Source organism: Pezoporus wallicus, unplaced genomic scaffold, assembly GCF_028554395.1.
Source record: "Pezoporus wallicus isolate ANWC-B61680 ecotype Strahan unplaced genomic scaffold, APGP_CSIRO_Pwel_v1 contig_4191, whole genome shotgun sequence".
NCBI classification, from domain to species: Eukaryota; Metazoa; Chordata; class Aves; order Psittaciformes; family Psittacidae; genus Pezoporus; species Pezoporus wallicus.
This window is the reverse complement of record NW_026641383.1, coordinates 3,784,342-3,811,317: the sequence shown is the minus strand read 5'-3', so window position 1 is coordinate 3,811,317 and position 26,976 is coordinate 3,784,342. Positions and strand designations below refer to the sequence as shown.

At 40.8% G+C, this 26,976-nt stretch overlaps 1 protein-coding gene across 7 annotated transcripts in view; it reads left to right on the top strand.

Moving 5' to 3' along the window:
• MACROD2 (mono-ADP ribosylhydrolase 2) overlaps window positions 1-26,976 on the top strand; it is an 885,719-nt gene that overhangs the window by 500,345 nt on the left and 358,398 nt on the right. For all 7 annotated transcript variants that reach the window (XM_057423319.1, XM_057423323.1, XM_057423322.1 and 4 more), the window contains one exon: window positions 17,782-17,903. In XM_057423319.1, coding sequence (XP_057279302.1) covers window positions 17,782-17,903 — 122 coding nt within the window. The remainder of the gene's footprint in view (window positions 1-17,781; window positions 17,904-26,976) is intronic.

Here is a 26,976-nt window from a genome sequence, read left to right as displayed (position 1 = left end):
AAACGCTGATCAGTACAAACTCTCCAGGGTTTTCCTGTCCTGGTTTCTGGTCAACAAGGCCCGATTGCCTCTGTACTTTCTTGAAAGCATCATCCTTTTGAAAAGGCTCATGTAGCTGTGCCTAATTGCCGAGAGTGGCTTTCTGTGGAGCCCTGAGCCATGGCAGGGAATTAGATCCCCGAAGCAAGGATGCTCTCCTTTGGGGTAAAGCAGGGGAGGAATAGATTCTCATCAAGATGATACCAGGTGAAGATACAGAAACTTCTAAGCCCCATCTGGGAACAGCTCCCTCTGTTACAGACGGAAAATTCACACAGTAGCCAGCTGATGGAAGTTTTGTCTGTTCACTACACTCATTATTGCAATGGCTGTGTTAGTTACTCCATAGGCTGCTGCTGACCCTTTCAGGGGTTAAAAGCAAGGAAATACTAAGGATATGTTGCAGTTGTTTTTTTTTGCCCGCTAGCTTATTCCCACTGAAATCACAGGAATAAGGTGCTCATGCATTCAGCATGAGCTCAGTTTTAGGTCTGTACCATTTCTCACCATTTGCATTCATTGTGCCAAAACTGGGAAGAAGACCCCTGGTTTTGAGCCTCCTTGCTTGTAGCTAATTCTGGACTCCAAACATTCAGCTTACAGCATTTGCAGAAGGTGCTCATGGATTTGATGTCTCTGTAGATGGGTTCCTCTTGGTGCAGAGCTATTAGTAACTATTGATACAGTTAATGGTGTGTTCTTTACTCTTTTTGATGTGGTGGAGATAAAAAGCATGTTCTGGCCTCCATAATTTCTCCATGTTTACTTGCAACAGAACCTAGACTCTACACATGCTTAATTTATAAGTAACAAAATATTTGGGTTTTGAACTTACCTGTTAGTCATGGAAATAAGGAAAGAATTTGAATTCACTGAAACCACAGAAACCCTTAAAGAACCAAATAAAGCACTTGGAAGGGTCAGCTATATAAATACTGATCCTTTATATATATATATATATATACACACACATATATATGTACACGCTGGTCTATCTATATATATAGACCAGTCTATACATATATATGTGTGTGTGTACATATATATATAGACTTAGCACTGAATGCTGTTCTCTCAAACACTTTTTCATTTGGCAGCTTCTTGAAGAAAAAAAAAGTTCTTTAATAGGAAGTTGTATTTAGCAATTTTATTGGTTAAATACGTTTTTTAAGTGTGCTACCTATTGCTTTATCATATAGCACAGCTAATGCATTCCATTTGCATGACCTTAGAGGTGCTTCATTGACTTCCTTGCAGTCAGTAGACTTTCCATGTCACCTCTGATGAATCTCAATCCTAAGACGTTTTGTGCTCTTCTTAAGGGGTGTCGGGTGCATTCTCTGAAGGAGACACCCCTTCTCTCTCCTTTTCAACATTAAAAAGTAGTGTTCTGTTTTCCTAGAAATCAGGTTTTTTAGGTGGTAAGGTTGCAGGATAAAATAAATTACACTCTGTGTCTTCATAGGTGTGTCAAGCACACTTCTATCCATCGGGGTTTTTCTTTATCACTGTGCCTTTTAATGAAATACGTAGTTTCTAAATTGAAAGATGAAAGGGTTTTGGGCAGGGGTACAAAAAAAGTTCATTCCTGAGGCTATCAGGTCTCCTTGTCAGCCTTTCTGTGGTTTTCAGCAAGGCTGGAAGCCTGTGGAAAGGAGGTACTGTTAGTTCAGAGGCTTTCAGATGAGGTTGGGTGCTAATAAACCTTTCCTGAGTTTTACAGCACCTTCTGCCTCTCGCATGCCTTTCTGTATTACAGCCTAGTTAATCTTTGCTCCTATAGAACAGTCCTCCATATTTATTTCCACCCAGGGGTATATCCTTTATGTGCATTATCTGTTCCTAATATGAAGTTTCAACAGTATGCACAGCTTATATCCACAGTAGTCATCTATCACTTGAAAGAAGGCTTTAATTAACGGAACCCTAATTTTAATGAGGTACTGAGCCATGATCTTGTAAATTCTGCAGCGCAGAGAATTGCTTAGTTCAGGTTCACTTGTAACAATCCTCAAGAGCGCGGTGCTTTTTATGACTGTTTAACAGATTTTGATGTTAATCTGGGAGCCCTTTTTGGAGTAACTCTGTTCTTTACCTTGTAAGCATATTTTGAATTAACTGTGTGATGTTTTTCAAGTGATGATACTGTTGCTTGCCTTCTGAACAAAAATTCCTGGTATGTCTGAACTGTTCACCCTGGGACTCCAAGGGGATTCACTGCTCTCAGATCCTTTCTGAAAGCATCTTTGCTGCCATACCTAGGCCAGTTAAATTCCGTTATTTTCACAGAAAAAGCTTATGTGTAAGAACTGCAGCAAAGCTGGCTTTTTGTGAGCAAAGTTATGCCACTTCCCCAGTCTCTTTGTTTTGCAACTACGGGAATGAGCCCTAGGTAGGAAGAAGGGGCAGGTTTCAGCAGCATGTTTAATACCCTGGCTGAGATGTGCTGGGCTCAACATGCTGCACTTGACATTAGACCAGAAGGTGGGAAGTGAGGCAGGGAGGGTTTGGTGCCAGCTTTCTGTATCCCTGTGTCTGAGCCAGCCAGTCGCCAGTGCTTGTCTGATCACAAGTGACAGCAGCACGTTGAGCTGCTGTAACCTGTGACGAGCTCTCCCTGATCCCAGGGGGAAATTCCAGCAGTGCTGGAGATGCTGGGGACAAAGATGTATCCATAAAGCCCCTTTGCCTGTAAATTCTGTGAGCAGTGAAGATGGTGGCTCTGCAGCAGTGTGTAAGTGTTCCCTTCATGGGAGGGGTGGCCCTAGGGCAGCAGTCTGCTGCTTTCCCTGCTGTCTCCCAAAGCTCTTGCTACAACAGAGCACGTAGGTGAATTTAGGAGTGAATCCCTGTGTGACTTATTTTCTTTTTCTGAAGTATCATCGCTTACAAGAAGCCATTCAGGTTGTTGTGAATGTTGTTTTAATGGGGCTATTAGGAAGGCAGGGCTTCCCTGCAGAACCAGGAACCAGAAATGTTGAAATAGGTCCCTAACAGTGGCAAAGATCATCATTCTGACAGGCTTTAAGCACTAAATATCCAACTGCTTATCCATAGCAAAATGGGAAATTCAGAAGGCTTAGAGCATGGGGCACATCTTCTCAGATCATGCAATAATCCAAATTGTTTATTATTTGATTGTAAACAATCCCCCCCCCCGCCCCGGTATTTACTGCTTTTTATTTTGGACCTCTTACTGTATTTGTTAAAACCAGCTCCTATGTAACAAACTGATGCAGTATTTGACTTACCATTCATTTCCTTGAGCAGATAGTTTTATAGTCATCTCTGTACTGCCAGGATTCACACTTGAAGTATGGATTTTTGTTTGTGTTTCTTAAAAAGCACTTTTCATAGCATTGGAGTTCAGTGTAATTGTTTGACTTCCCCATCAACCTCTATTTCATATTATCAAGGAGCTCCACTTTCAGAATTTAACTGGTGCTTTTCTCCCAAGTATTATTAAATTGTTTTGTACTAAGATCAGCAAACAATGAGAAGTAATTTTGCTTGAAACTAAGTAATCTTCCTATTCAAGGGCTGTCACAAGAAAACTTGAATCAGCATTCAAGTTACTACTCAGACTCTGTTTATTTTAACTGATGATGCATTTTCCTTGCCTTGTTGTCCTACTCGTGTTGTGAAGAGAATGTAGAATGAGACCTTCGGGTGTCTGTGGTTTGTACCGCAAATAAATGTAATTCTACCTGACTTGTTCATCACTAGTAATTGAAAACGGCAGCAACGGTTTCTATTTTACTCTCAAGCTCCAACTGTTTTATTTGTGGGTTTGTTTTTTGTTGTTCTGGTTTTCTGTTTATTTCCCGAATTCAGCGGAAGTGAACATGCACTTACCCTGGCAATCTCATTGCAAGGGATGTTATTAGGGACTTCTTTTTGGAAGCATCAGGGTGTTCTTCCTGGACCTGAAATCACTGTTGAAAACTTAAAACTACTCAACTAGTTTTTACAATCTGTTGTCCTGTAAAGTAATAAATGGCCCAAATTTTCTCCACACTAATTAAAATTCCATTTCTCATGAATTCCTTAATCGAGAGCAAGTCATTATGTGCTTTGTTGATTCTTAAGTGCAAAGATAATTGCAATGGGCAGCATGAAAGTGGTTTGATTATTGCCTGTCGACTCTTGTGAATTCTAATAGGTCTAATTGCATAGCATCAATTCATCATCTCGGCATCACTTTTTATTATTAGCTCTCTGAATTGTAATGTGCTCATAAAGAAGTGTAGTAGTGTATCAGGGTTGACTTGGTACCTGGCCTATTGTAATTTTCCCTCCTCACTTAATGTTGCTATCACAATTAGAAGTTTATTATATGGTCCCCCTTTCCAGAAACTAGTTTAAAAATCTGTTGCCACAAAGAAAAGGAAACCATCTTCCTCTGAATTTGCATTTGTAATTTCTCTGCTAAATGATAGGACTATTTTTTACTTTTCCAAATCATTCCCATAAATCCTGACCGTAATGTGCTGGCTGTGAAACATCTATCAAAAGCTCTATGACAGGGTACTTTGTTAGTGCTGAACATTGTTTAGATGACGAGGAGTCTATAATAAAGTGAAGTTCCCCACAGAAAACTTTGTTGGTTGAGAAGCAGGAGAAAAGGAGCACTCACAGAATGAGAGTTTCATTCTGTGGGAAATCAGGAAGGGGGATGGAATTTGTTGGGTATCCTTGTCTTTGGCTTGGCTTTTTTTTCCCCTTAAGCAAAGATACCAGTTTTGAAAAAGTTATCTTGAAAGTAGCTGAAGGCAGCTACAGAGGAAATGACGATCTTGTATGTAAAGGTTACAAGCTTCTAGGTTAGTAATTTTTAATAGATTTTACTGCAAATATGCAGAAAAATACCTAGCTTCAAAAGAGGAAGTATCTACTAAGTCAGTAACACTGTCAGCACTAGCATGGGCTAAATTACTTACTTCTGAAAAGCTTCGTCTTGAGTTGTCTGAAGAATGGAAAGATGCTTTTGTGCTCATGCAAAAGCTTTGCCTTGTTCTAAAATGTTGTGAGTGTAGTAAAATCATCATCCCCGGTTCGTCATCCTTCACCTCTTCCATCTGCTGCCACAGCACTGTTAGTATCTACAGCCTTCTCAAAGCACCAGGAGCCATTGCTGCAAAGTGATCTGAGCCATATCCCAGCTCAGGTGTGTTTAAGCGCTTTACCATGGAAATGGCTGTAGTGTAAAGCAAGTGAATTTAGCTTTATCCAATGCATTATCTTCAGGTATGGGAACTACATTGAAAACATCCATGTGCATTTGCTCAGGATGCTTTCCCATGAGTAACATCAAGCACTTGGCTTGCCTGGAAAAAAAATTGCAGTGGTTTCATGAGAACATAGAATCACAGAATAGTTAGAGTTGAAAAGAACTTTAAGATCGTCTAGTTCCAACCCCCTGTGAATGCCTATGTCCATGTTTTGTTTTCTTTTCTGCTGTCTTGCCAAACATGTTCTTGCTGGACTGTGTTGCTCAGTGAGCAAGGTCAGCCAAACTGTTCGTTGCTTCATGTGCTCTGATTTCTAGGTTTTTTTTTGTGAACAATGAGAGCTGACATTAGTCTTGAACCAATTGCTTCTACTGTGAAAATATCAGTTTGTCTTTCCGACAGCCCGCACAAGGGGAGATGGTGCTGTGAAGTACAGCTTTACACACAGACTTCTCAACGTTCCGCTGAATCCTCAGGCTGGAGTGAAAATGGGTAATGTGAGTTTGCAGATTGCCTCTCTTCGTGGAGAAATGATGCATTGAGCTTGTGGGCACTACAGGTGGCAAAATAACCATTTTGCTTCAATAACAAGTGCAATAGAATGTACAAATATTTTTCTCTATATGGTTTTCCAGGAATTGAGCAGGCTCCCTCAGCAAAGGGTAGGCTCACATTTGGAAATGGCATGTTGTTCTGCCACTTGTCACCACTGCAAGCTTCACCATTGCACATTAGGGTGTTTTTTCAAAGCCATTTCTGTGTTTACAAATTATTTCCACCATTTTCAAGTGATTTCCACCATCTGTGGCTGCCAGCACAAGAGGGACACAGATCTGCTCAAGCAAGTCCAGAGGAGGCCATGAAGATGATCGGAAGGCTGGAGCACCTCTCCTATGGAGACAGGCTGGGAGATGAGCTTGTTCAGCCAGATTGGATGGGGCTTTGAGCAGCCTGGTCTAGTGGAAGGTGTTCCTGCCTGTGGCAGGGGGGTTGGAACAAGATGATCTTTAAGGTCACTTCCACCCATAACCATTCTGTGATTTCTAGCCCCCTTCTTACTAGGTCACGTTTCCTAAACCTCGATAGCCTATTTGAGAGCCTTGAGTTTGAAACTCCCCACTTGGAATCAGCATGAAATGCTTGTGACAGGCTAGCGGGATGCTACAATGTCACTTAGAGCATAAGTTGACTGTGTTTCTTTTACAGCAAAGCTAAGCTCAAGACTGTCCTTCAGCAGCTCTTTTAGGTCATTACATGACTTTCCAGGAGGTTGTTTCAGTAATTTTCTTGATTGAGCTGAACGAGGTGTGACACCAGTGTTTTTCCAAGGGCTCTTCCTAGCGACAATGACGTGGAGAACATGAGCAGTGCAATAAGCCTCTGCAAGTCACTAACAGTTCACTTTGCAATACATCTGCTTTTATCTTGACAAATTAAAAAAAAATAAAAATAAGTTTCCTGCTTCTTATTTTGGTACATTTGCTCCAAATTGCTGCAAATTCAACTGTTTACAACTTCCACTGATGCAAAAACACTCTCAAGATGTTTGTCAAAGCTTGTTTTTCACTTGAATCTATGCAGGCGTTACATATTGTACAAAATATCATACCACAATTTCTGTTATATATCCTTGTTGGATGCATTTCAGGTCTCTACTTAGGTTTCTGTATCTGCCAGCACTTTGAGAATCTTAGCTTCTTTCCACATACAGTGGTGCGTAGCAGTGTCATTGGTGAGGTAGAGCTGCAATGTAAGCAGGCAGCTTCACACCACAGTGGACCAGTAGCCTAGGTGAGCTGGTCATAGTCTGTCAGAGAGTGTACATGCCTTAAAATGCTGCCAGTTTGGGTGTTGTGACCTGAATGCAATCCAGACGGTAAATGGGGTAAAGATGGGTAGTATTTTCTTAGTGCTTTGTTTACACTTGCATTCGTCTCCTCTGGTGTGTGTATCTCTGAGCTGGAAGGGGGTAAAGATCATCAGATTTCAATGCAATGTTTCTCTGGTACCTGTGAAAGCTCAGTTCTGCAGAGGTTTCTGAAAGAAAACTGATAAAAGCAGGGCCAGCATGAAGGAGAAAGCACCACATTTGGACAGAGCCAGATCAGCCAGAACAATGGTTTCTTTTTTCCCCTCGCCTGCTCCAACGTGCATCCTGCTGCCAGTCTGTGGGGATACCAGACTGAAGTGCGAGCTGTAAGCCTGAGCTCAAATTTAAGGAGTCCCAAGACTGAGCAAGACATAGCTGGGAAGTCATGGACTGTCTTCTGTTTGCATTGGTCAGGCTCTGTTTGGCTCTGTGTGCAGAACAGACTGCTGTTACGGCAACTGTACCTTGACTATGCCCTTACTCACCTGGGCAAAGGATCTATTCTTGGTCTTGATTCAAGCCTGACTTTCACTTAGTTCTGCCAAATAGTTGTTGTTTTTATTAATAACATAAATTAGCCTGTATACTCATTTTGTTTGTAGTATTTGGAGAAGCGGTTTATTAATAAAGCATGCAGGTAGCATGCTTGAGGCACTGAAATTCTTCTCTAAAGCTATTGCTTTTACTTTAGTCTGCATCTGTGGTGTAGTATAGTCTGTGTAGAGCCATGCCTTTCCATTTTTCCTCCCTTTATATAGGTTCAGGCTTCTTTATGTCCCCATCATCTGCTGGGTTTGCTTTCAAGATGTGTTGCAGAGCAGTGAATTCCAAGTGCTAACGTTTGTCTCATTACCAGCTGAGGAACCTACCTGTCAAACTGGAGAACATTTCCAGGGAAGAGACTGGGAGGAAACAGAGGAGTTTATCACGGATGCACAGCATGTTCTGCATTCCCACCAGTTGGCATCTGGAATATGTTGATATCAGGAGGGCACTTCAGCGTGGTTTCAGCCACCTAGAATTAAAATAAAGTTGATGATAGAAAGCAAGATTCCTCTTCAAGGCATGAAGTCTCATGTTCTGGTTCAAAGAGCTGTCCAGTTATTTTCCTTATCACAGTTACACAAAGCAACTGAAGCGGCACTACCAACTTGAAATCTCGTTGGCTTTTATAAGTGAGCTGAACTTACCTTTGGGTTCCTGTTTCCTTTGACTGCGTTTGAGTGACTCTGGGAGAGAGGTGGGGATAGTAAGCTTAACGTTTTCCTCTTTTCGTTGTTGTGGTGGGCTCATAGGCATAGCAGGGGAAACCCATCTCTAAAGGAACTGACTGTAGACAGAAGTCTGTGAAATGCAACTTTTGTTCAGGAGAGGGATACCCTTAAGATGAAGTAAACTGGAGAGACTGTACTGTCCTTGTTAAAATACAAGTAGAAAAATTGTCAATTTCCCTTAAAAGCTGAAGTGATGAAGGCGTGTCTCTTCATCCTGGAGAAGATGTGTTGTTATTTCATTTGCTGTGCTTGGATTCTGTTTTTTTTATGCCAAGGTCTCACTGGTTTCAGTGGGACTGCTGCCAGCCTTGAAAGCAGTTTGCAAGTTCAGAGCACGTTTCCTCATCAGTTTATTGCTGATGAGGAAAATACAGCATCCCCTGTTAAAAATGCAGTCCTGCAGCACAGTTCACGTCTCCTCAGCTCTGTCTTTTAAACTGGGAATCTGTATTCTAAGAAGTATTTAATGGTCTCAGTTTTGTCGTTTCTTTCTCCTTGCTCTGCATCTAATCTGCTGTGAGAGGCGATAAATGGTACCAACAGGCCACGCAAGGCTCTCCTGTCTTTATTCCAGGAGCAGCATGTTCAGACTTTGAAGTTCATCAGGCTGATTTAGCTACCACTGTTTTGTTGGTTGTTCATTTAGGAGATCTGTTGGGAGCCTGTAATTTTATCATCTTTTTTTTTCTCTTCTTAAAGAGGACATGCAAAATTCTCAGTGTGTTTTCTACTGCAAAGGTTTATTTAGAGAAGTGCCACATGAAAAAGCAGTCTTAGAGTATTTGGAGGTGGAAGAAGTTTGCTTGTTCTTAAGAAAATACATAGAAAAAGTAAATGATAAAATGAGCGGTAACTTTCTGTAATGTCCGGCCATCAAGGAAGAGATGCGACACAGTGAAACTGGAAATATAATACATTTTTACTTGAAACTTTTCAGTTGTATTTTATTGCCTCTTTAAGAAGCCCATCAAACTTCCTATTAAAGAAACAGTTCTGTCAGTCTGATTTTTTAAAAACCTTTTTACCTGAAGTGATCTGATGAAACAATTTGTATCCCTTCGCTAGGCAGATGAAAACAGCGCTGGCAGTTTCCTCTTGATTCACCTCCAGTTACTCTGCTGCTAATGTATGATTAAGGGTTGTTTAGTTTGGTCTTCTGGAAATGTTTTGCTATAATCACTGGTCCTTTCAAATGAAGATTACTGTTTCATAAACTTCTATGCTGATATTCATAAATCCCATGCGAAGGACAAATAATATGAGTGATTCAAATAATTTCATGAAGGGAAAGAAAGCCTTGAAGTACTGGCACAGTGAGCCCTGGCTCTGACACTTGCAACCAATGTGGGGAGCTGCTTGTATTCAAGACTCAGCTCAAGGTTTCCCATGGCCGCAGCACACATTGCATGTTGGGTTGTATGGGTTTTTTGTTAGTCATTTTACTGTAGCTGTCTTGGGAAGCCTGCCTTTGTTTCAGCATCCCTGCAGTGACTGCAACCAAATAATACGAGGTGGTATAAGAAATGGTTTTAATATTAGCAAAAGACAATTTGCAGAGGAAAAAAATCCTTAAAATAGGAAATAGCAGGCTTTTGCTATAGCTTGTTGTTAAATTATTGTCCCGGGTTCTCTAGGGCGCTCTAGCACTGTTGGGCACTCACAGGAGACTGGAAGAATTTCAGTTCTGAGTGTTAATCTTTTCTGGATGAAATTAGTTTGGTGCCATGTTCTGTAGTGAGGCTGAGTGGGGGTTTATGGTTGGGAGGGATTTTTTGTTGTGTTTCCCAATAGCCTCCCAAGACCTTAAAGGGCATATTTATGCTTCAATTGTGCAATACACCAGCAGAGGTAACAAGCTTCAGGGGAACTGGGTTGGACACTGAAACTAGCCCACGTGTGGCCAAGGGTCTGTGCTTTAACAAGCTGAGATTGTTAGCTCATTCCTGACTTGTGCCCCTGTAATCCAGTTCCAAAACTAAAACTGAAGTTAACTTAAGCATATTTTTATGACTTAATTTCTGTTGCTTGTTTTGAGAGTGATATTCGCACATTTCCCTTTGGAATCAAGAATCGTGTGGTTAAATATACCTTTTAAATTCATGTCACTAGCATTCCATCCTTCACTGTGCCGTGTATTTTGGTTTGAAATTTTTGTGGAATAGCAGATTGAAACTCTTTCTTACTTAGCGTCTTAAGAGTAGGCACTCTCAAATTGAGGGCGAACATGCTTATTTTTGACTGCTGAAAAGCCTCCTGACTGAATTATTAGTTGAATTAAAACCAGACTCACTCCCAAACATCATTTGGTGCTCAATAAAGAGAGAAGTAAATGGTTCATGCTTTCCTGCATGTAGCAGACATAAACCAAAAGAAAGATTAAGGCATCTTTGTCTATAGCCTTGCGCACTTGCAAAGAATAATAGAGGGAGGTGGAGAGCATTACTTGGGTTAAGGGGGTCACTCGGTATGTGCTTCCCAAGCCACTCAATGAGGATGGATCTTGGCCGAGCTCCTCTGCTGCTGCAGCAAAATGAGGTTTGCTGCAGCGTGATGAGGACAAAGTCTGCTTGGGGCAACATAATTTCATTTCATCTGTTCAGTTTTCCTAGGTATATTAAGGAGTTTAGCTGGGCACATGATTTGTAGGGGGAACAGGCTAACTTTTGAGCATTTCTGCTGCAAATTCTTCAGGCCAGATTAAAAAAAAAGAAAATAGAAATAGCAAGTCATAGATGTCATAATTTCATGTTAAGTCACGTCGTGTTCGTTTCATGTTCATTTGTATCACATCGCATTATGAATATCCCAAATGGAGCCGTTGCCTTTTAGCTTTACATGTAGGCAATTATTTCCATTGAAGTTGTGGGGCTGTCTGTCTAGTCGCTGCTTTGACATCTGTCATCGTAGTACTAAATTGCTTTGTAAAACCTATTACTTTGGGATATAGTTTAGTGTCTCTTAATTGCACCACTTGCTTCTCCTGCCTGAACAGAGCCTACTTCTGTTTCTGACGTTAATGGCAAGGCCCTGATGGCAGAGTGATGCTCCAAGTGCACTGATGGGAGGGGAACTGCTCTGGGATTACACAGGCATACTTGGGCCTTGTATTTTATGACAAGCACGAGTGCAAAAAAGGTTTGGGGTTTGACTTGTGTGACTGTTCTCTGGCCGGCTGTTGAGGCAATGGTATAACCGCTGCAAACAAGCTCTCTGTGTTTTTGAGCTTCCCACGGATGCTGAGCGATCGCTTTGCTAAATGCAGGCTATTGAGCGCAAACTCCCCAAAGGATCTCTCAGGCTTGGCAAATCCTTCCCCTCTCCCTTTGGGAATATTGTTTTCTGACTGTCTCTGCTGTCTCATACTTAAAATATACAGCCAACCCACAAAGAGGGATGCTGGTTAATCGTTTACAATAAACATATTCTTTACCTTTTCTTGGGCAGACAATGCCATTTAGGTGAAAAATGGCCTAAATAATTTACACAGATGACTTCTAGACATCATAGCTTTTGTGGCTAATAAACATTTTGTTGGTTCACTCAAAACAGGTAATTAATCACTGAAAGCAGCTATAAAAGGTACAAACTTCAGACTGAGCAGTGCTTGTTGCTCCTAGCCTGAAAAACTGAGTCTCTTTAACTGCTGATACATGCAATAGATATCTATATAAAGCAAATAAATACTTCTTAACTGAGGAGCTGTGTTACATGTAGTTATACGTAGCATTGCGTGATCTATAGAAGGTGTTGTCGGTCATTTAAAATACTCATCTCTGCTAATCCAGTTTTAGAGACATATATTGGTAAATAACTTAAATGAGGTTGTGGTCCTGGGGTATTTATTTAAGCTGCACTTAATTTAGCAGTTGCTTGTTACACACTGAAAATGCCCATTTTATGTGCAAGTGTATATAACAAGAAATAGAGAATTAACAAGTTGAGCTAATTTGTATACTTAGAGTTATGCTACATGCATTCCTTAAGAACAGGGATATTCAGTACATATGAATGTCCAGAGGTAAGTCCATTTCCTATCAATTGAATCTCAGCTTCCCCTTTTCAGTACTCAGTGTGGTGGATGCTTTTATTGTCTAAGACAACTGATAAGGTTTACAAATGGAGTTGTAAATGCTCCTGAGTTTTCGTCAGGTTTTTATTCAGTGGCACACGCAGTGCGGTAGCTTCCTTCTTAAAATTCATCTGGTTCCCGCTGTGATTGACAGGATACAGCTTCATTATGCAGTCAGCTAGATGGGCCGATTATGGCTATGAATGTGTGAACGGGATGAATGAGAGAAATGTGTAATTGATTCTAGCCCTGGTCGGTTGGTTCATTAACGGTGTGAATGTGCCACACTCACGTCTGGAAGGGAAGGAATGAGAGAAACTTATTTGTACCTTTGCAGTAGTTGGGGAAACTTGTTATACCAATATTTTTGCCATCTAGTGTCGCCTTTATGAAGAACCAGGGAAGAGTAGATCACATCAGTCCTCCAGGTCGTTTTTTTGAGGTATAGTCAATTCTCTTCATCCTTTTGCAGCTGGAAGTTGTGTTTTGTCTTTGCCCACGCTGCTCTGCTCTTTCTTCTTAGCAGTGTAGAATCAAACTGTGAGACCAACAGCAAATTAAGATGTGTGGAGTGACTTCTTTAATAAAAAAGCCCAGAGAAAACAAGCCTCATCGGCCTTTTTGCCCATGGAGTTTGTATGCTGCAGCAGATGTGGTTTCATTTTTTACTGCCCAATACAGGAGTTTAAGGGGAGAGTCACTGTGCTTTCCAAGTGTTGATTCAACTTAATATCACCTTCCCTTATAAATATCCCTTTAAAATTAAAGCTTCATTAGCATTAAAACCAGCTTGATCCATTGCTGTGGCCTGAATACCAAGTGAGAATATACCTTTCCCTGTGGCTCCCTCCACCTTGGTCCTGTTAGAATGTAAGCACACATCTCTGCTCTGTGTATACAGAGAAAGTGATTTACGAACACATGGATAGCAGCTTTTTAATGAAGTTTCCTATCAATGAGCTTGGCTGGAAGACTGACCATACTAAATCTAAAGCTTCAAAGCAGTGCTGGCAGCTTCATTTGATGTGAAAGTAGTACAAATGGCAAGTGTGGCATTCTCTGAGAGTCTGACTGCTCCCAGTTTTATTCTCTTAACCTGGTTTTGAAGAACAAAAAAACATATTGAAGGACATTTGAGAGAAATGCTTATATCCCCTGCTCCTGTTTGACCCCTTTAAGAAATGTTCAGTCAGCAAAGGGGTGCAGGATCTCCAAGAAGGAAAAGAACCTGTTTGGTAGTAGGGATCTCTACCAGGCTTTTCCAGCCAAAGTTTCTCTGCATTTCCCTTAAAGATCTTTGGGTGGTGAGATGGCTTCTGTTCCATGGTGTTGTGCCTCTGCATTCACAGTGTATCTTCAGCTTGTCATCACACTCATCCTTGTGTCTGGTGCTCCTGTCTGCATTGCCCTCTGCAGTTGTTTTGCCTTCTCCTGCAGTGAAACTTATCCATGCGCTTGTCCCATGATCATAGAATCATAGAATAGTTTGGGTTGGAAGGGACCTCCAAAGCTTATCTAGTCCAACCTCCCTGCCATGGGACATCTTCAGCTACATCAGGTTGCTTAGAGCCCCATCCAACCTGGCCTTCAATTCCAGGGATGGGGTATCTATCACCTCTCTGTGCCAGTGTTTTGCCATCCTCAGCATAAAATATGTCTTCCTTATACCTAGTCTAAATCTCTCCTCTTTCTGTGATGGTCCTTTACTGTCATTGAAGTCTGACCTGGAAGTCATGCTGGCTTTAGAAGGGCCATGCACTTCTCTAGGGTGGATGCTTGTTCTGGCCGTGGGTTGACTGGTGGGGAAGGTGCTGAGTAGGGCTTGCACATCTGTGTTCGGCCTTGACAACAGTGCTGGAGGCTTGCACCTGGGGCTTGCTGCTGTAGTGGGTTACTGCCCCTTCATTTTCTTGTAAGCAAATGCCTGTAGACCTCCATCTCCATAGTGAACCAGTGTCTCCATCTCTGTGCAGCTGAGTGAGGGGGGGATGTGTGAGCAGAAAGAAAACTTCATTGTGACAGACAAGCTGGGAGATTGACGTAGGCTTCGTAGATATATTAAAAATAAATGGCTCTGCTTCAGTCTGTGAAGTCTGATCCTCGTATATTAACAGCATGGGCTGGGAGGTGGGGGAGAGTTCTTTTGGTTTTGGGTTTGTTTGCTTTACGCTTGTATAATCTCAAAGGGCTTTGCCTACCAGCAAAGCTTAGCGTACTGTGGAATAGCTTGGGCAGAATAAAGTATAGTTCAGGTAATGTGGGGATACAGTGATTTTATTGACAAAGTAAACAATAAATTATTGCTTTCCTGTTCATCTACTGACCACGAAACATGGGCATATTATTAATGCTGCTCTGGTAGTTGAATCTTACTCTATCATGTGTTTCAGAATAATAATGTGCCCAAGAAAAGCAATTTTTGGCAGTGATACACTGTAAACAATTACAACGGTTTTTATAAACCAGTTCATAACCACCTTCAGTGTTCTGTCTAAAGAGCCACCTCTGGGATTGTAAAAATTAAAACATAAAAGCTGATAACCGCATTAAAGGTTACCTGTTTCCATCAAGTGTCTGGTGCAGTGATGGAGGGTTGCTAATGAGGCACCATGAAAATGCTAAATCAGGAGGTTCTGAAAAAAAGATGACAAGAAAAACACTTCCCATGTATTGAGCTGAGAATTTTGAAAATCAGTGTTTAATAATGAATGGAACACTAAAGGAGTGGAGTTCAGCACTTAATGAGTGACATACATCTAGAAATTATACCAAGGGGAGTTTTATACAGAAAGACCCAAGCAAGAACTTGATACTTGGGCTGTTCTACATAACTCCTTGTTGTTAAGTAATCATTTAATAATTTAAGCCATTAAGGTTCAGCCTTTAAGCAGCTGCCCTTTGAAATGCAAGTTAACTCCGCCTTAGCAGAAAGAGGAAAACCTTTTATGATTCTCTGTTATTTATCTTTCACCCTTTCCTTTTAAGTTTTTATAGTTATTTCTTTATTTGCTTGTGGGCTGGTGAGTGCTATGAGTTTGAAATACATCACGGTACCTCTGATCTTAGTGTCTGTAAATGTAGAATGACCTCAATTGAGATCAGATTCACAAGTATATTCCTTACCCCGGTTGAGTAATTGCAGCTTGCCTCTTGCAAAAACAAAGAACAAGAAGGAATAAAAAAGGCAAGAGAAGCTTTTTCTTTCTCTAAATTTGCCAGCAGGCAAGTGCCAACATTTCCAAATAGAAATCTTACTTGGGAAGTTGCAATCCGAAGGAAACCGCTGCAGTCATAGCCTGAATATATAGTCTTTCCTAATGGAAGTACTCACACTCCTGCAAGCAGAAGCTGATTTTGAACTAGCTTTGCTATTTCTTTTTTTGTTCTATGTCTTAGGTCTCAGTTTATTATAGCGGCTAAAACCTGTGGGGGAAAACACACCTTTCTCCTGAACTCCCGGGCTGAAGCCGTTGTGGTTGCTTCATTCACCTGCTGTCATCCCGCTCATCAGTGGATACTCGCCACCTACTTGATGGTCCAGTTGCCTGAAGTGCTGTAGGGAGGGTTTGCTGGAGTCGCTGTCTGGCAGCTGTGACATTCAACAGAAATCATCCAATCTGTCCATCCTGTTCCCACAACTGGAGGAAATTACTGTGATCAAGAGGGAAAGGAGAGTAGTTAACCTCGGGTTTACTTGTCAGTAGGGAGGTTTTCTGTAGCAGTTGGGAAGTTTAGCTCTCAGGGATTTCAGTTTCCAATCACAGCTGATTTCTCCGTGTTTCCAGGCACTGGGATTTGCCTACATGCTTCTTTTTGCTGAATTATCAATGCTTTTGGACTAAGGTAAAGAAAAAATTTGGATAGGTTCAAAACATTCTGCCTCAGCACATAAGCCACCTTGTAAGTAGTAGAGAATGCTCCATCTCTGGTGGTGTTCAAGGCCAGGTTGGACTCAGCCTTGAGGTGACGTGGTTTAGTGGGAGGTATCCCTGCCCATGGTAGGGGGCTTGGAACTAGATGGTCTTAAGGTCCTTTCCAACCATAACTATTCTATGACTGGGACTTGACAGGTTAAATAAAAGGCAGCATACGTTTTAATGTTCATTTGTGCATCTTCACTTACGCTTTCATATAGGTTGGAGGGAAATAATGAAAGGCAGCTTGCACAAAGTATAAAGGTGTGAATTCGGCAGGATTTGTGAGTAAATGAAAGTATTTTGGCGTGTAACCGCAGCAGATGTTGCTTGAAAACCTGTCCCACATGGGACAGAAACACAACCTAACCAATGGGACCAGCAGTTGAATGCATTGTCCTAATCCCTATTTGTGGCAATGCTGCAAAAAAACATAGTGCCACTGTTTATTATTGCTGCTGTACATTGTAGGGGATGACAAAGAAGGGGGAAAATTATGTACGTGTCACAATAACTCATTCTGTTGTGTTCGCATGTGCTATAGACTAATGATGTTTGGAAACTAAATGTGCTTCCTACTAGTCAAGGGTGGGGGGAGAGAATGGATGAAAGAGACACCTTTTAGTTTGCAATTTTCAGGGTTTTTTACTCCAGGCTTTTTACTTCATTTTCCTTATGGCACTTTAGAGACTTTGATTGATTGCAGCATCTGATTTTGATGGGTCCAGAGGCTTCATACCTAAGCTATTCCTTGACTGTACTTTCTCTCTTTGTTCATTATAAGTTTCTTCAAACGGAATATTTTGTTTTATTGCATGGTGTCTCCATCTGGTCTGCTGTGAGAGGAAAGCGCGTTCTTTGAATAATGCATTCATAATTCACAGCTTTTCTTACAATGGTTGCAGAGGAAAGACTTAGTTTTAGACAAAAAACCCTGACGTGTATCGCTATCAGTGCGCTGAGGTTTTGTGTAGTGACCTTTCCCAGCGAGTGACCTTCAACGGGTGAGAACCCTTTCGAAGTTGTACAGTATTTACACTTGTACAGCCCTGAAGAATGAGGGTATTTATGAAAACATTTCATCTATCATGCATGTGGATTGCAGTACGCCCGTAACAAGCGTGTAGTGCATCTTTCTCACTTTCCTTTAGTCCAAACAATAATATAGCCTTGATTATTTTTAACTTTTAATCATCACAGCTGTAGCTTATTCTGTGATTTCCAGTTACAAGCACTTTCCTTGCAGTAGTATTCCTCCCTTTGTGACTGGGTACAGTACCAAAATGGATTGACTTGCACTGTAGTAGCTCTGGAGAGACATGGCATAAGCCAGAAAACCCACTGTAGGATGTCTAACTTGTTTTGTCATCTTTATTTCTTGCAGATGTGATCCATACTGTTGGGCCGATCGCAAGAGGCTATCTCACTGATGATCATAAAGAGAACTTGGCAAGTTGCTATAAATCCTCTCTGAAACTGGCAAAAGAAAACAACATCAGATCAATTGTAAGTACTGTATGAGAACTTACTGTTTTTTCTAATTTGGATCTTTGTTTCCTCTCTGTAGAATAAGTATAATGGTAGGATTCCAGGGGGATTTCTTGCTTTTTGTGATGTGCAAAAACCCAAGAAATTAAATATTGTTTAACCAAAATAGTTGCTAGAGGAAAGGGATATCTTAAGAGTTAAGGAAAGTTGGCTTGGTAGCAGGAGTACAGCAACTGCCTCATTAATACAACAGAAAGGGAAGGAGCTGGTCCCCTGGCTCATTCTTCTACTGTCTTACTGATTTAAAAAAGACCTGAGAAGCCACTAACCAAGAGGATAACTGCATGCAGTGTTGCCTTATAAACAGCTGAGAAGTGATTAATTTGTTTCGCATTGTCTGCGAAACATTGTTAATGTTTCTTCCTAAAAATAAAGGTATTGGTCAAGTGGCACTGCTTATAGCACCACCTGACCAAATCATCAGAATAGCTTGTTACATGATATTCTGTTGAATTACGAAGATTCCTTGGTTGCTTGAAATACAAGTTACATTTTTGTACCTCAAAAGGACAGGTTTTCAAAGTCCCGAGAGAAAAGTAGCTGTTCCCTCTCAAGCTCTGCAGCTTTTATTCTGTAGCTCAAATCATTGCAGCTGAAGTCTTTAGACATCCATAGTTCCTTATATGTTTGACGAAGAAAGAAGTTATCACCTGGGCCTGACTTCGTATCTTTTGGGTCATTTCTGATGGTTTTGTGATAGCACGTTATGTTTGGCATTTTAGAGCACAGGGATTTAACCTAAAACATGTTAGGTGGACCAATGGTGTTAAATCAGGTTTCCCCTACTGAATATTTCACCCTATTAATATTGAAAAGCTGCAAATGAGAAATGAAGGCTTTTAAGAAGAAGAGCAGGATAGTTGTAGGGCTTTGAGTCTGAGTTAGATGTGTCCTGTAGAGTCAAACCTGATGAATACTGCTCATTTCTTTCTTGTTGGTGTAAACTGTGAGCATTACACGTTTTTCTGCTAATGAAGTCTCTGAACTTCTCAGAATGGTTCCAGTGGGCCCTTTCTTTGCCCTTATCCAGCCGTGAAGGAGAGCGGGTACCCAATGATTTTGGTTTGGGGTAGTCTGTTGGTTGGGTTTTTTCCCTTTAAAGCTAGGTGTGTAAGTTAGAGCTGAAAGCAACCTCAGGGCGCGGGGCATGTTTTGAACTCCCCTCTGGGATTTAAACGCAAATGTTTCTGTCCTGCTGCGATTCTTATTGGAGCCAATAAGATAACCTGTGCTGTTGCTTCTACATTCATCCTCATTCCTGGCTTTAGGCTCTGTTAAATGCTTCTTCGAGGGCATTCAAGTTGGTGCGAAAGTTCTTAACGGGAGGGGGGAGGGAGAAAATATGAGATAGTGTAAGAAAAATAGTGAAATAATGATGGGAAATGTTTAATGGGCATTGGTCATGGCTGACAATTCTTGCATCTATAGGGATTCTGTAATTTTGGGATATTCTAGGTGGTAGGTTGGTATTTAACATGGAATAATACAGTGGCCGTGCTCATGGGTCTAATGAAAGCTACCCTGATATTTTAGTTTGAAAAGATGACCACGGGATAAATCATCCATAGATTATTTCCTTGCTGGTTAAGAGCTGTTGACTGTGCACCTGTTTGAGATAAAAAAGTACTCAACACCCTGACTTGCAGGACACAGCTGCACAAGCTGAACGGGAGCCAGGAGCCATTCATTCATACTGGCATTAAAAAGCTTAGCAAGCAATATGGATTTTAAAGTCCACATGACAGATCATGGATTGCTCTGAAAAGCCCTAAGTCCAGCGATTTCAGTGATGCTTTGGGAAGTGAAGGCTACTTGAGTGTCTACCCTAGTGAACAAATCAAGCCTGGAGCAAAGTAAAATGTGTAATTCATTCAATTAAGGAGCAGTAGATTACTGTGAGTCTGAAAGCAAGAATGCAAAGTGCAAATGGGTCTCACAAGATCCCAGTGCAGCAGACATAGAAGGAAAGAAAATTGGTAAACGTATGTACAGGCTTCTGAGGATTCTGAGACCCCCATAGAGGGAATTGAGGTACTCAAATAGACAACGTCCAAGTGAGGGCTGGATTATGACAACAGATAAATTTGCGATAGGGAGAAGACAAACAGAAACTGGGGGATGGAGGAGGGTTAGCTGTGTAAAATAGGGAAGTGAAAATCAGCTGTCCTGATTGACAGCATATTCTGATTGCCCCTGGAACAAGAAGATTAAGTAATTATGGAAAAGAGGAAAATGAGGAATGGAAAATAGCGCTGAGGAAAGGCAGGAAAAGCAGTATACTTCTCACCTATAAATAAATAGGTATTGATGATAGAAATTTGTAATATACCATAGGAATTAACTAAACCCAAAAGCATCGGAGCAGTAGTAATTGTAGCAAGTGAGAAGAAAGCAGGAAGACATAAAAGAATTGTAACAACACGAATGTGTTGCTTATCTTCGGAACAGAAAGGGCAGCAACTGTAGAAATTAATGCAAAGAGAGGAAAAACCCCACAGTTCAAATTGTTTTGAACATGAATTGTGTCATGGGAATTAGAATTGCTGGAGACATTATGAATGAAGAGTAATGATAAATGGCAGTGTATCAAGTTGGGCACAAGTGTGCAGGGTGATTCAGGGTGCACCACTAAACTCAGTTTAATATAACATCTTAATGATTTTTGAAGAGTACATAAACAGCTCATTAATTATATTTACAAATGATACTACATTAGGCAGCATAGCAAACACTAGAAAAGGACAGAGATGTATGATGACAATTGATTACAGACACTGTGACTATAACCTCATCCAGCATCCACTTACAGCACCAGAAAGGAGGTTTTGCCTCTACTGCAGTGGAAGAGAGGTCAGAACCAGAGCTGACAGCTACAGCGTAATTCGGCATGGGAGAAAATGAAGTAGCATATGGTGGAGAAAAATACCCCAGTCTGCAAATAGGCAAAGGGAGAAGCATGCTGGAAAGCTAGCATAATGAAGAAATAGTCTTTAATAATAAGCCTCAAATTAGATCTACTTACAGCAGTCACTGTTTTGTTTCAGTGTTGCATATTGTTGAGCTGCCTATAGAGACATGATAGATGCCATGGACATTGTAACTTCTGTTCAAAAAGGACTGGGAACAAGAATAAGGTTTGGACTAGATCAAAATTCACACGTGTGTGTAGATGGTTAATGTATTGAGGAAAGGGAGCAATGATCTTGAAATACTGTGAATTGTGAGATGCAGCTTTATGGGTGGGAGGAGAGGGGAGAAGGATATCATTATGAATATGACAACATGATAATTAAATGGTGTAGATGGTAGTGATCTGGGTTGTCTTTGTGTCCAAGGTGTCCAGGTGTAGATGAGAACAACTCTGTGCTAACTGTTGTGGAAGCACTGAAATCTTATCTGAAAATGTCATAAACTCAGTATATAAAAAATAGACATTATGGGTAAAGCCAGAATTGAGATGATGGACTATAGTAAAATGCCAGTCAGTGTGATTGCCAAGGCTCATAATTCACCAGCAGCCCAGCCATAGGGGAGGATTGGTTGGACCAGATGATCCTTGAGATCCCTTCCAACCTGGTATTCCATGATTCTCATAACCATTAAGGCAGAAATAAGAGCCTCTGGAACAGATTTGATTATCTGCAGGATTGTTAAGTGAAATCAAACAGCCCCTGACATTTGTCTCCTGTGCTCATCTTCTCAAATCTGTCATGTTTGATATAAGCCTTCAAATTCCGTATTAGCTATTTTCATACAGGAGTTTGTGTGTCTCAGGTCATCTGCTCCATCTACCTTTTAGGTTACCAAAGTAAAGTTTACGTTTCTGTTTGTCCTTGACATGGCATCCCTGGAAGCACCCGTTGCTTTTTCCTTCACACTTTATGTAGCTGTGCCCACTGTAGGACACTTGAGCGTTTCTCTTGCTGTTTGTGATGTCATTGGTGCTGGGTGAACCTTTGTGTTGGATGAGTCTTGTTTATACAGTCCACTGTCTGGTTAAGAGGATACTTGAGACATTGTTTCTGTTTATCTCCGCTTTAAGTCCATACAGATAAACGGGAGGAAAAATATGTAAGGTAATACAAGGAGTTTATTCTAGGAATAAATAGTTAGCGTTTAAGCAAATTAAGTTTCTTAAATGTTCATATTTTCCTAATAATGTAAAAAATTGTATTTTGATGTTGGTCTCTAACACACTAGTAGCGATTGCTGTCCTGCAGCAATTAAGCCTCATTTGCCTGAAACACAGGGGATACATTATAGGCACCGATCTTCACTGAAACAAGAAATGATAAAAATAGCTCAATAGTTGTTTTTCTGGGTTTTCTGTATTGGTTTTCTAAATAAGAGTCTTGCTAATTAATTGTTAGGTTTCCAGGCAGACTGGGGGAGCTGCAATCACTGTTTTCAGGGGTAAATTGGTCCCCTGTTTATATATTGTTTGACAGTATTTACTCTGCGTGCCTTGGCTTTTTTGAGGGACCTCTTGTCCTGCTATTCTTTGGCACACCGCTCTGAAGCTATCTGATACCTTGCAACTTTTCTGAACATCAAGTGTTTCCCTGCCATATACTTCATTCAGACTTGCTCCTGGTTAAAAAAAAAAACCCAAAACTTAATTAACTGATGTCAGTCAGAGCCAGGATTGCAGCTAAACGGCCGCTTTGTGAACTACAGAAAATAGAAGAGGATGTATATGGTTGTGGGTAGGATCCAAGTCTAGTGCATTTGCAGAGAAGAGAAGTCGGTGCTGATCCCTTGCACAGAAGGCTTTTAACCACAAGAAGGGTGCCTGCCGCTTATCTGTTTACAGCACTTAAAGAACCAAATTGTCTTTTTAATTGGTATTTTTCACCTTTAAAAGGAAGTTGTACTTCTGATATGCTGCACTGTTTCTTTGAGCTTTGTTTGAGTGAAGACATACTTAGCCTCTGTGATGCCTGAATCTTCAGTTGTAACTCTGAGACTTGAATTTTTAATATCAATTTCAAACCCAGAGTGTCCTCAGCTCCTCCTAGCCTAAATTATAAAAGTGGAATTATAAAAGGGGAATTTTACTTGAATTGTAGAAAGGCATTTAGAATGGTGTACTAAAAAGTATCGGTCTAACAGATTGATTTTACAGTCTTGACTTTACCTGCCTTGTTCTCTCATCATGCAAAGTTATGTTTTAGGGAAAAGTAAAGCATTTTTTCCTATTTTTTATTTTTAAGGAAAGATCCCTTGCTGAGAATGTTGCCATAGCAACGAATTAGAAGTCTGAAATTCCTAAAGCTTAACTTTATTCTATCATCTGGTTTTCTGATACAGATTCATATCCATCAATCAGAACAGTTACTTTGGAAGGAAATCTCTGCAGCGTCATAAATCTACTTAATTTGTTTCTTTGAAACACTTGTTTAACTTGTAAGCAATGACACGACTGATCTTACATTCTCAAACTCTTGTTTTCTCTCTGGCTCAGACTTCTTCCTGTTTTTATTTACTTTCATCTTCTCTTAAAGATTTCCCAGATAATATCTCTGATAATTAATGTACTACATCAAGTTTTTAAGTCTGCTTAATTACCATGGAGACTTTTTACATCTGCATCAGACGAGGAGGTTGTGGTCTTTCGATTTGGTTACAGAAACTGCTATAGCTGACTGTGCTTTCATTAACCCAAGGGGAACCTGCTGCTTTGTGTTGCATGTGCCCCCAGCTCTTTCTTCCAAAATGATCTTGGCAGATTGATTCACAATCCTGTTTCTTCAATGAGGATTTTGTTAAATGAGATGTATTCAGCAAGATCAAGTGTAAATCGTTGCACCTAAGCAGAGATGCTCATTCAACCGAGAAAGGTTGAGGAATAATTGTAGCCCTGGGCAGAGATTCCTCAGAGAATAAGCTGGAGTCTGTAGTGGATCATACACTAAAAATGAATTGGAAATATCGCCCTGTTGTGGGGAAAACCAAGACAAGAGCAGCTATAGAGTGACAAATAGGAAAGATCCATGAAGTTACCTGTTGCCCCACTTAAGCAGAGCAAACTGGACTACTGTATGGGGAACTGGAAGTGTCAACTGGGGATGATTATGGAGTTAGAAACGGCACTGAGAGTAGTGTGTAAGAAAAAGCTGTTCAAGTCCAGAGGATAGAAGACTAAAGGTGAGGAGAAAAAAAAGCGTCATGAGTGCATAAAAGGCTATTGCAGAGTATTGTTGTTTGCTGGGGACAGAACAAGGAGTTTGAATTTATAGGAATGGAGTTTTAGTTTAGAGAGTGAGTAATTTCCTAGATAGAAGGATGATAAAGTGTTGGGAGAACTGTTTAGGGAAGTTATGGCTCCACCAGTATCTGTACATGGGCCACCATCAGAATTTGTTGAAACCCAGGCTCTTGTTGCGTGAAGTGCTGCCACAAGGTTGAGCTCCAGCAGCAAGGCTGTTGCAGCCTTGGGACGATCGGCAGGCGGCTTGGTCGCTGCGGGAGCTGGCTGTACAATGCAGAGACACATTAGTTTATGTTGGAAGCGGAATTCCTTTAAAAAAATGGCTTTAATTCTGTTGTGTTTTTGTTTTGATCACAGTTGCACAAGGTTTTCTGTTTCTTCTGCCTCGCCAGCATGCCACTGGGGATGGTTTTCCTGATGAGATAAATGCCTTTGATTGCTGTTTTTCCTACCGTCTGGCTACCCTTCCTTCTCACTGCTGAGGGTTCTGTGCAGGCACTGAGAAGATAACTAGCTTAGGGTGCACATATAACATGTGCAATAACGTTGAGACTTTTGTACACTTCTGTGGGTTTTAATAATCAATGTAATTTTTGTTCCTGCCACTGAAGTTATATGTTCAGTATGTATTTCCTGGGACAGAGTGGATTTGTTTTATGGGATGCTTGAAATATATTACAGTGTTTGTTTCAGACAGGGACAGGAACTGAGCAAGTGCTTGAATTTCTACCAGCCGACAGATCTCAGAATGCTGGGGATTAGATGCTGCATCAAGTGGCATTAAGATAGGACAAAAGCCACTATAGTCCTTCCACTCGCCTGACCACAAATAACTATGTAGATACTATGAAGAAATAACAGTGGTGCTTTAATAAACAGACTGCATTACTAAGGAGTTGGTTCTCCTTTTTCTTGGTCTGTGATGTAACTGTTGTAGCAGCTCTGCAACACAGTGATTTTGTGATGGGAAGAGGGAGAGAGGTTAGTTGGTTTTGCTGGGTTTAATGAAACACTGACGATACACTTGGAAAAAGAATGTGAACTGATGGAATAAAAAAGAAATGTCTTGCTCAGGAGTAAATCCTGCAAGTTTGTGTATGTGATGGGTATAACGTGGGATAATTTGTCCATCACCCTGTGGGAATCCTGTCCCTAAAAGGATGAAACTTTCTAGAAACACTGCCTGTTGGCTTGATAATTGGGGAACTGTCTCATTAGGGGAGGACAAAGTACAAATCTGCCTGACAGTGGACCGCAATACTGGTTATATGAGACAGCTCATAAAAACTAGGGATTGCTAGGAAGTCTACACCATAAAGTGCAGGGGAAGAGATTGTTTGATGTTTCTGTACAGAGGAAATTGTACTGGGGGGGGGGGAATCTTCATTTTGATTGAAAAGAAAAAAGGAAATAAAAGTAGACTGGGGGAATTCTTATTTGCGTGCAGATCTCAGCTGTCTGGAGTCAAGTGTGCAAGATGCTTGTCATTATTTGAGTAGCAGGTTCTTGTAATGGAAATTCACAGTGGAAGTTCATGGCATATACAATTTCCTAACAAAGCTCATAGAGCTGTCGGGCTGTGGCCATCAGGCTCTGTGCAAAGCCATTGCTGTCTTCCAGCTTTTCTTCCTTTCATTGACTTATTCTCTCTCATCTTGCTTGCAGTTTGTAGACTTTTTAGGAGGGCTTGTATTGGCTCTGTAAGGACTGTCTGTGTGCTAGGAAGGTGCAATCCCTGTAAACATTCATGGGAATCACAACAGCCGTAGCGGAAAATATTAGTTTCAAAAGGGTGAGGTGTGTGTTTTTCTGATGTGGACTGCATCAGAGCGACTCTCTCCATCACCAGAAACAGAGTCAAATTGTGCTGAACTTAGAAGCCGCTTATTCACAGGTTTTCATGCTGGAGGTACCCTCCGTGACGCCTAGAAGCGTATGAAGGGCTGTCTGGCAGATAGTGACTTGTCGCTACCAGATTTTCTTTCCTTTGCAATTTGATGGTGAGGAAAACAACCAGTGATGCTGCATTTTAGCACTGTGTGGTGCTCGCAAGGTCCCTGTCACTTGACATTTTTCATCCAATAATTTTGAGACACTTCTGCACATCCCGTTTGTTTTTTCTAAGCGTTGCCTTAGTTAATATGAAATTTGTATGTTTTTTTTTTACTTCAAATGAGCCCATTTTTCAAATAGCAAATTATGTTGAACAACATTTGTAATATTTACTTAGCTAAAGCAACAAAATCAAAAATTAAGAGCATAAATTCTGTGTATCAGACGGGCATCGTAATACTTAACTAGGTTAAAAAATGAAGTATTTCATTAGAGCATAATATCAATTTAGGATCAGAGTGAATATATTGGAAAGAAGTGCTGGAAAATAAACTGAAGGGGCATGCTTTCATGAGCCTTGTTTTCCAGCTTGTTAAATATGCTTTTCCTGAATTGCTAGTAGTCGCTTGGAGCCACACACATTGCACAGGAATGAATATATTATTGCATAGCTACATATAAAGAAACCACAGTGATCAGTAGTCGGCTACAAACTTTATACCCTTACCTTAGAGGTTTTTAAGTGTTATTCCAGTATGATGAGGTCACGTTATCTTTTAAGGCCTGTACAGTGTGATTCAAATCATAGAATCAGAGAAATAATGTAATTGAAGTGATATAACTGGTAGTTCAGTACTGTATTCATTTCTTTCACCTGAAAAACTGTTCTCACTAAATATAAACCACATGCAGTCCATATCCAAGCAAACAGTTTAGTAGCCTTATTTTTGCAAAGCTGACTTCCTTATCAGCTCCTGGTGGTGTCTG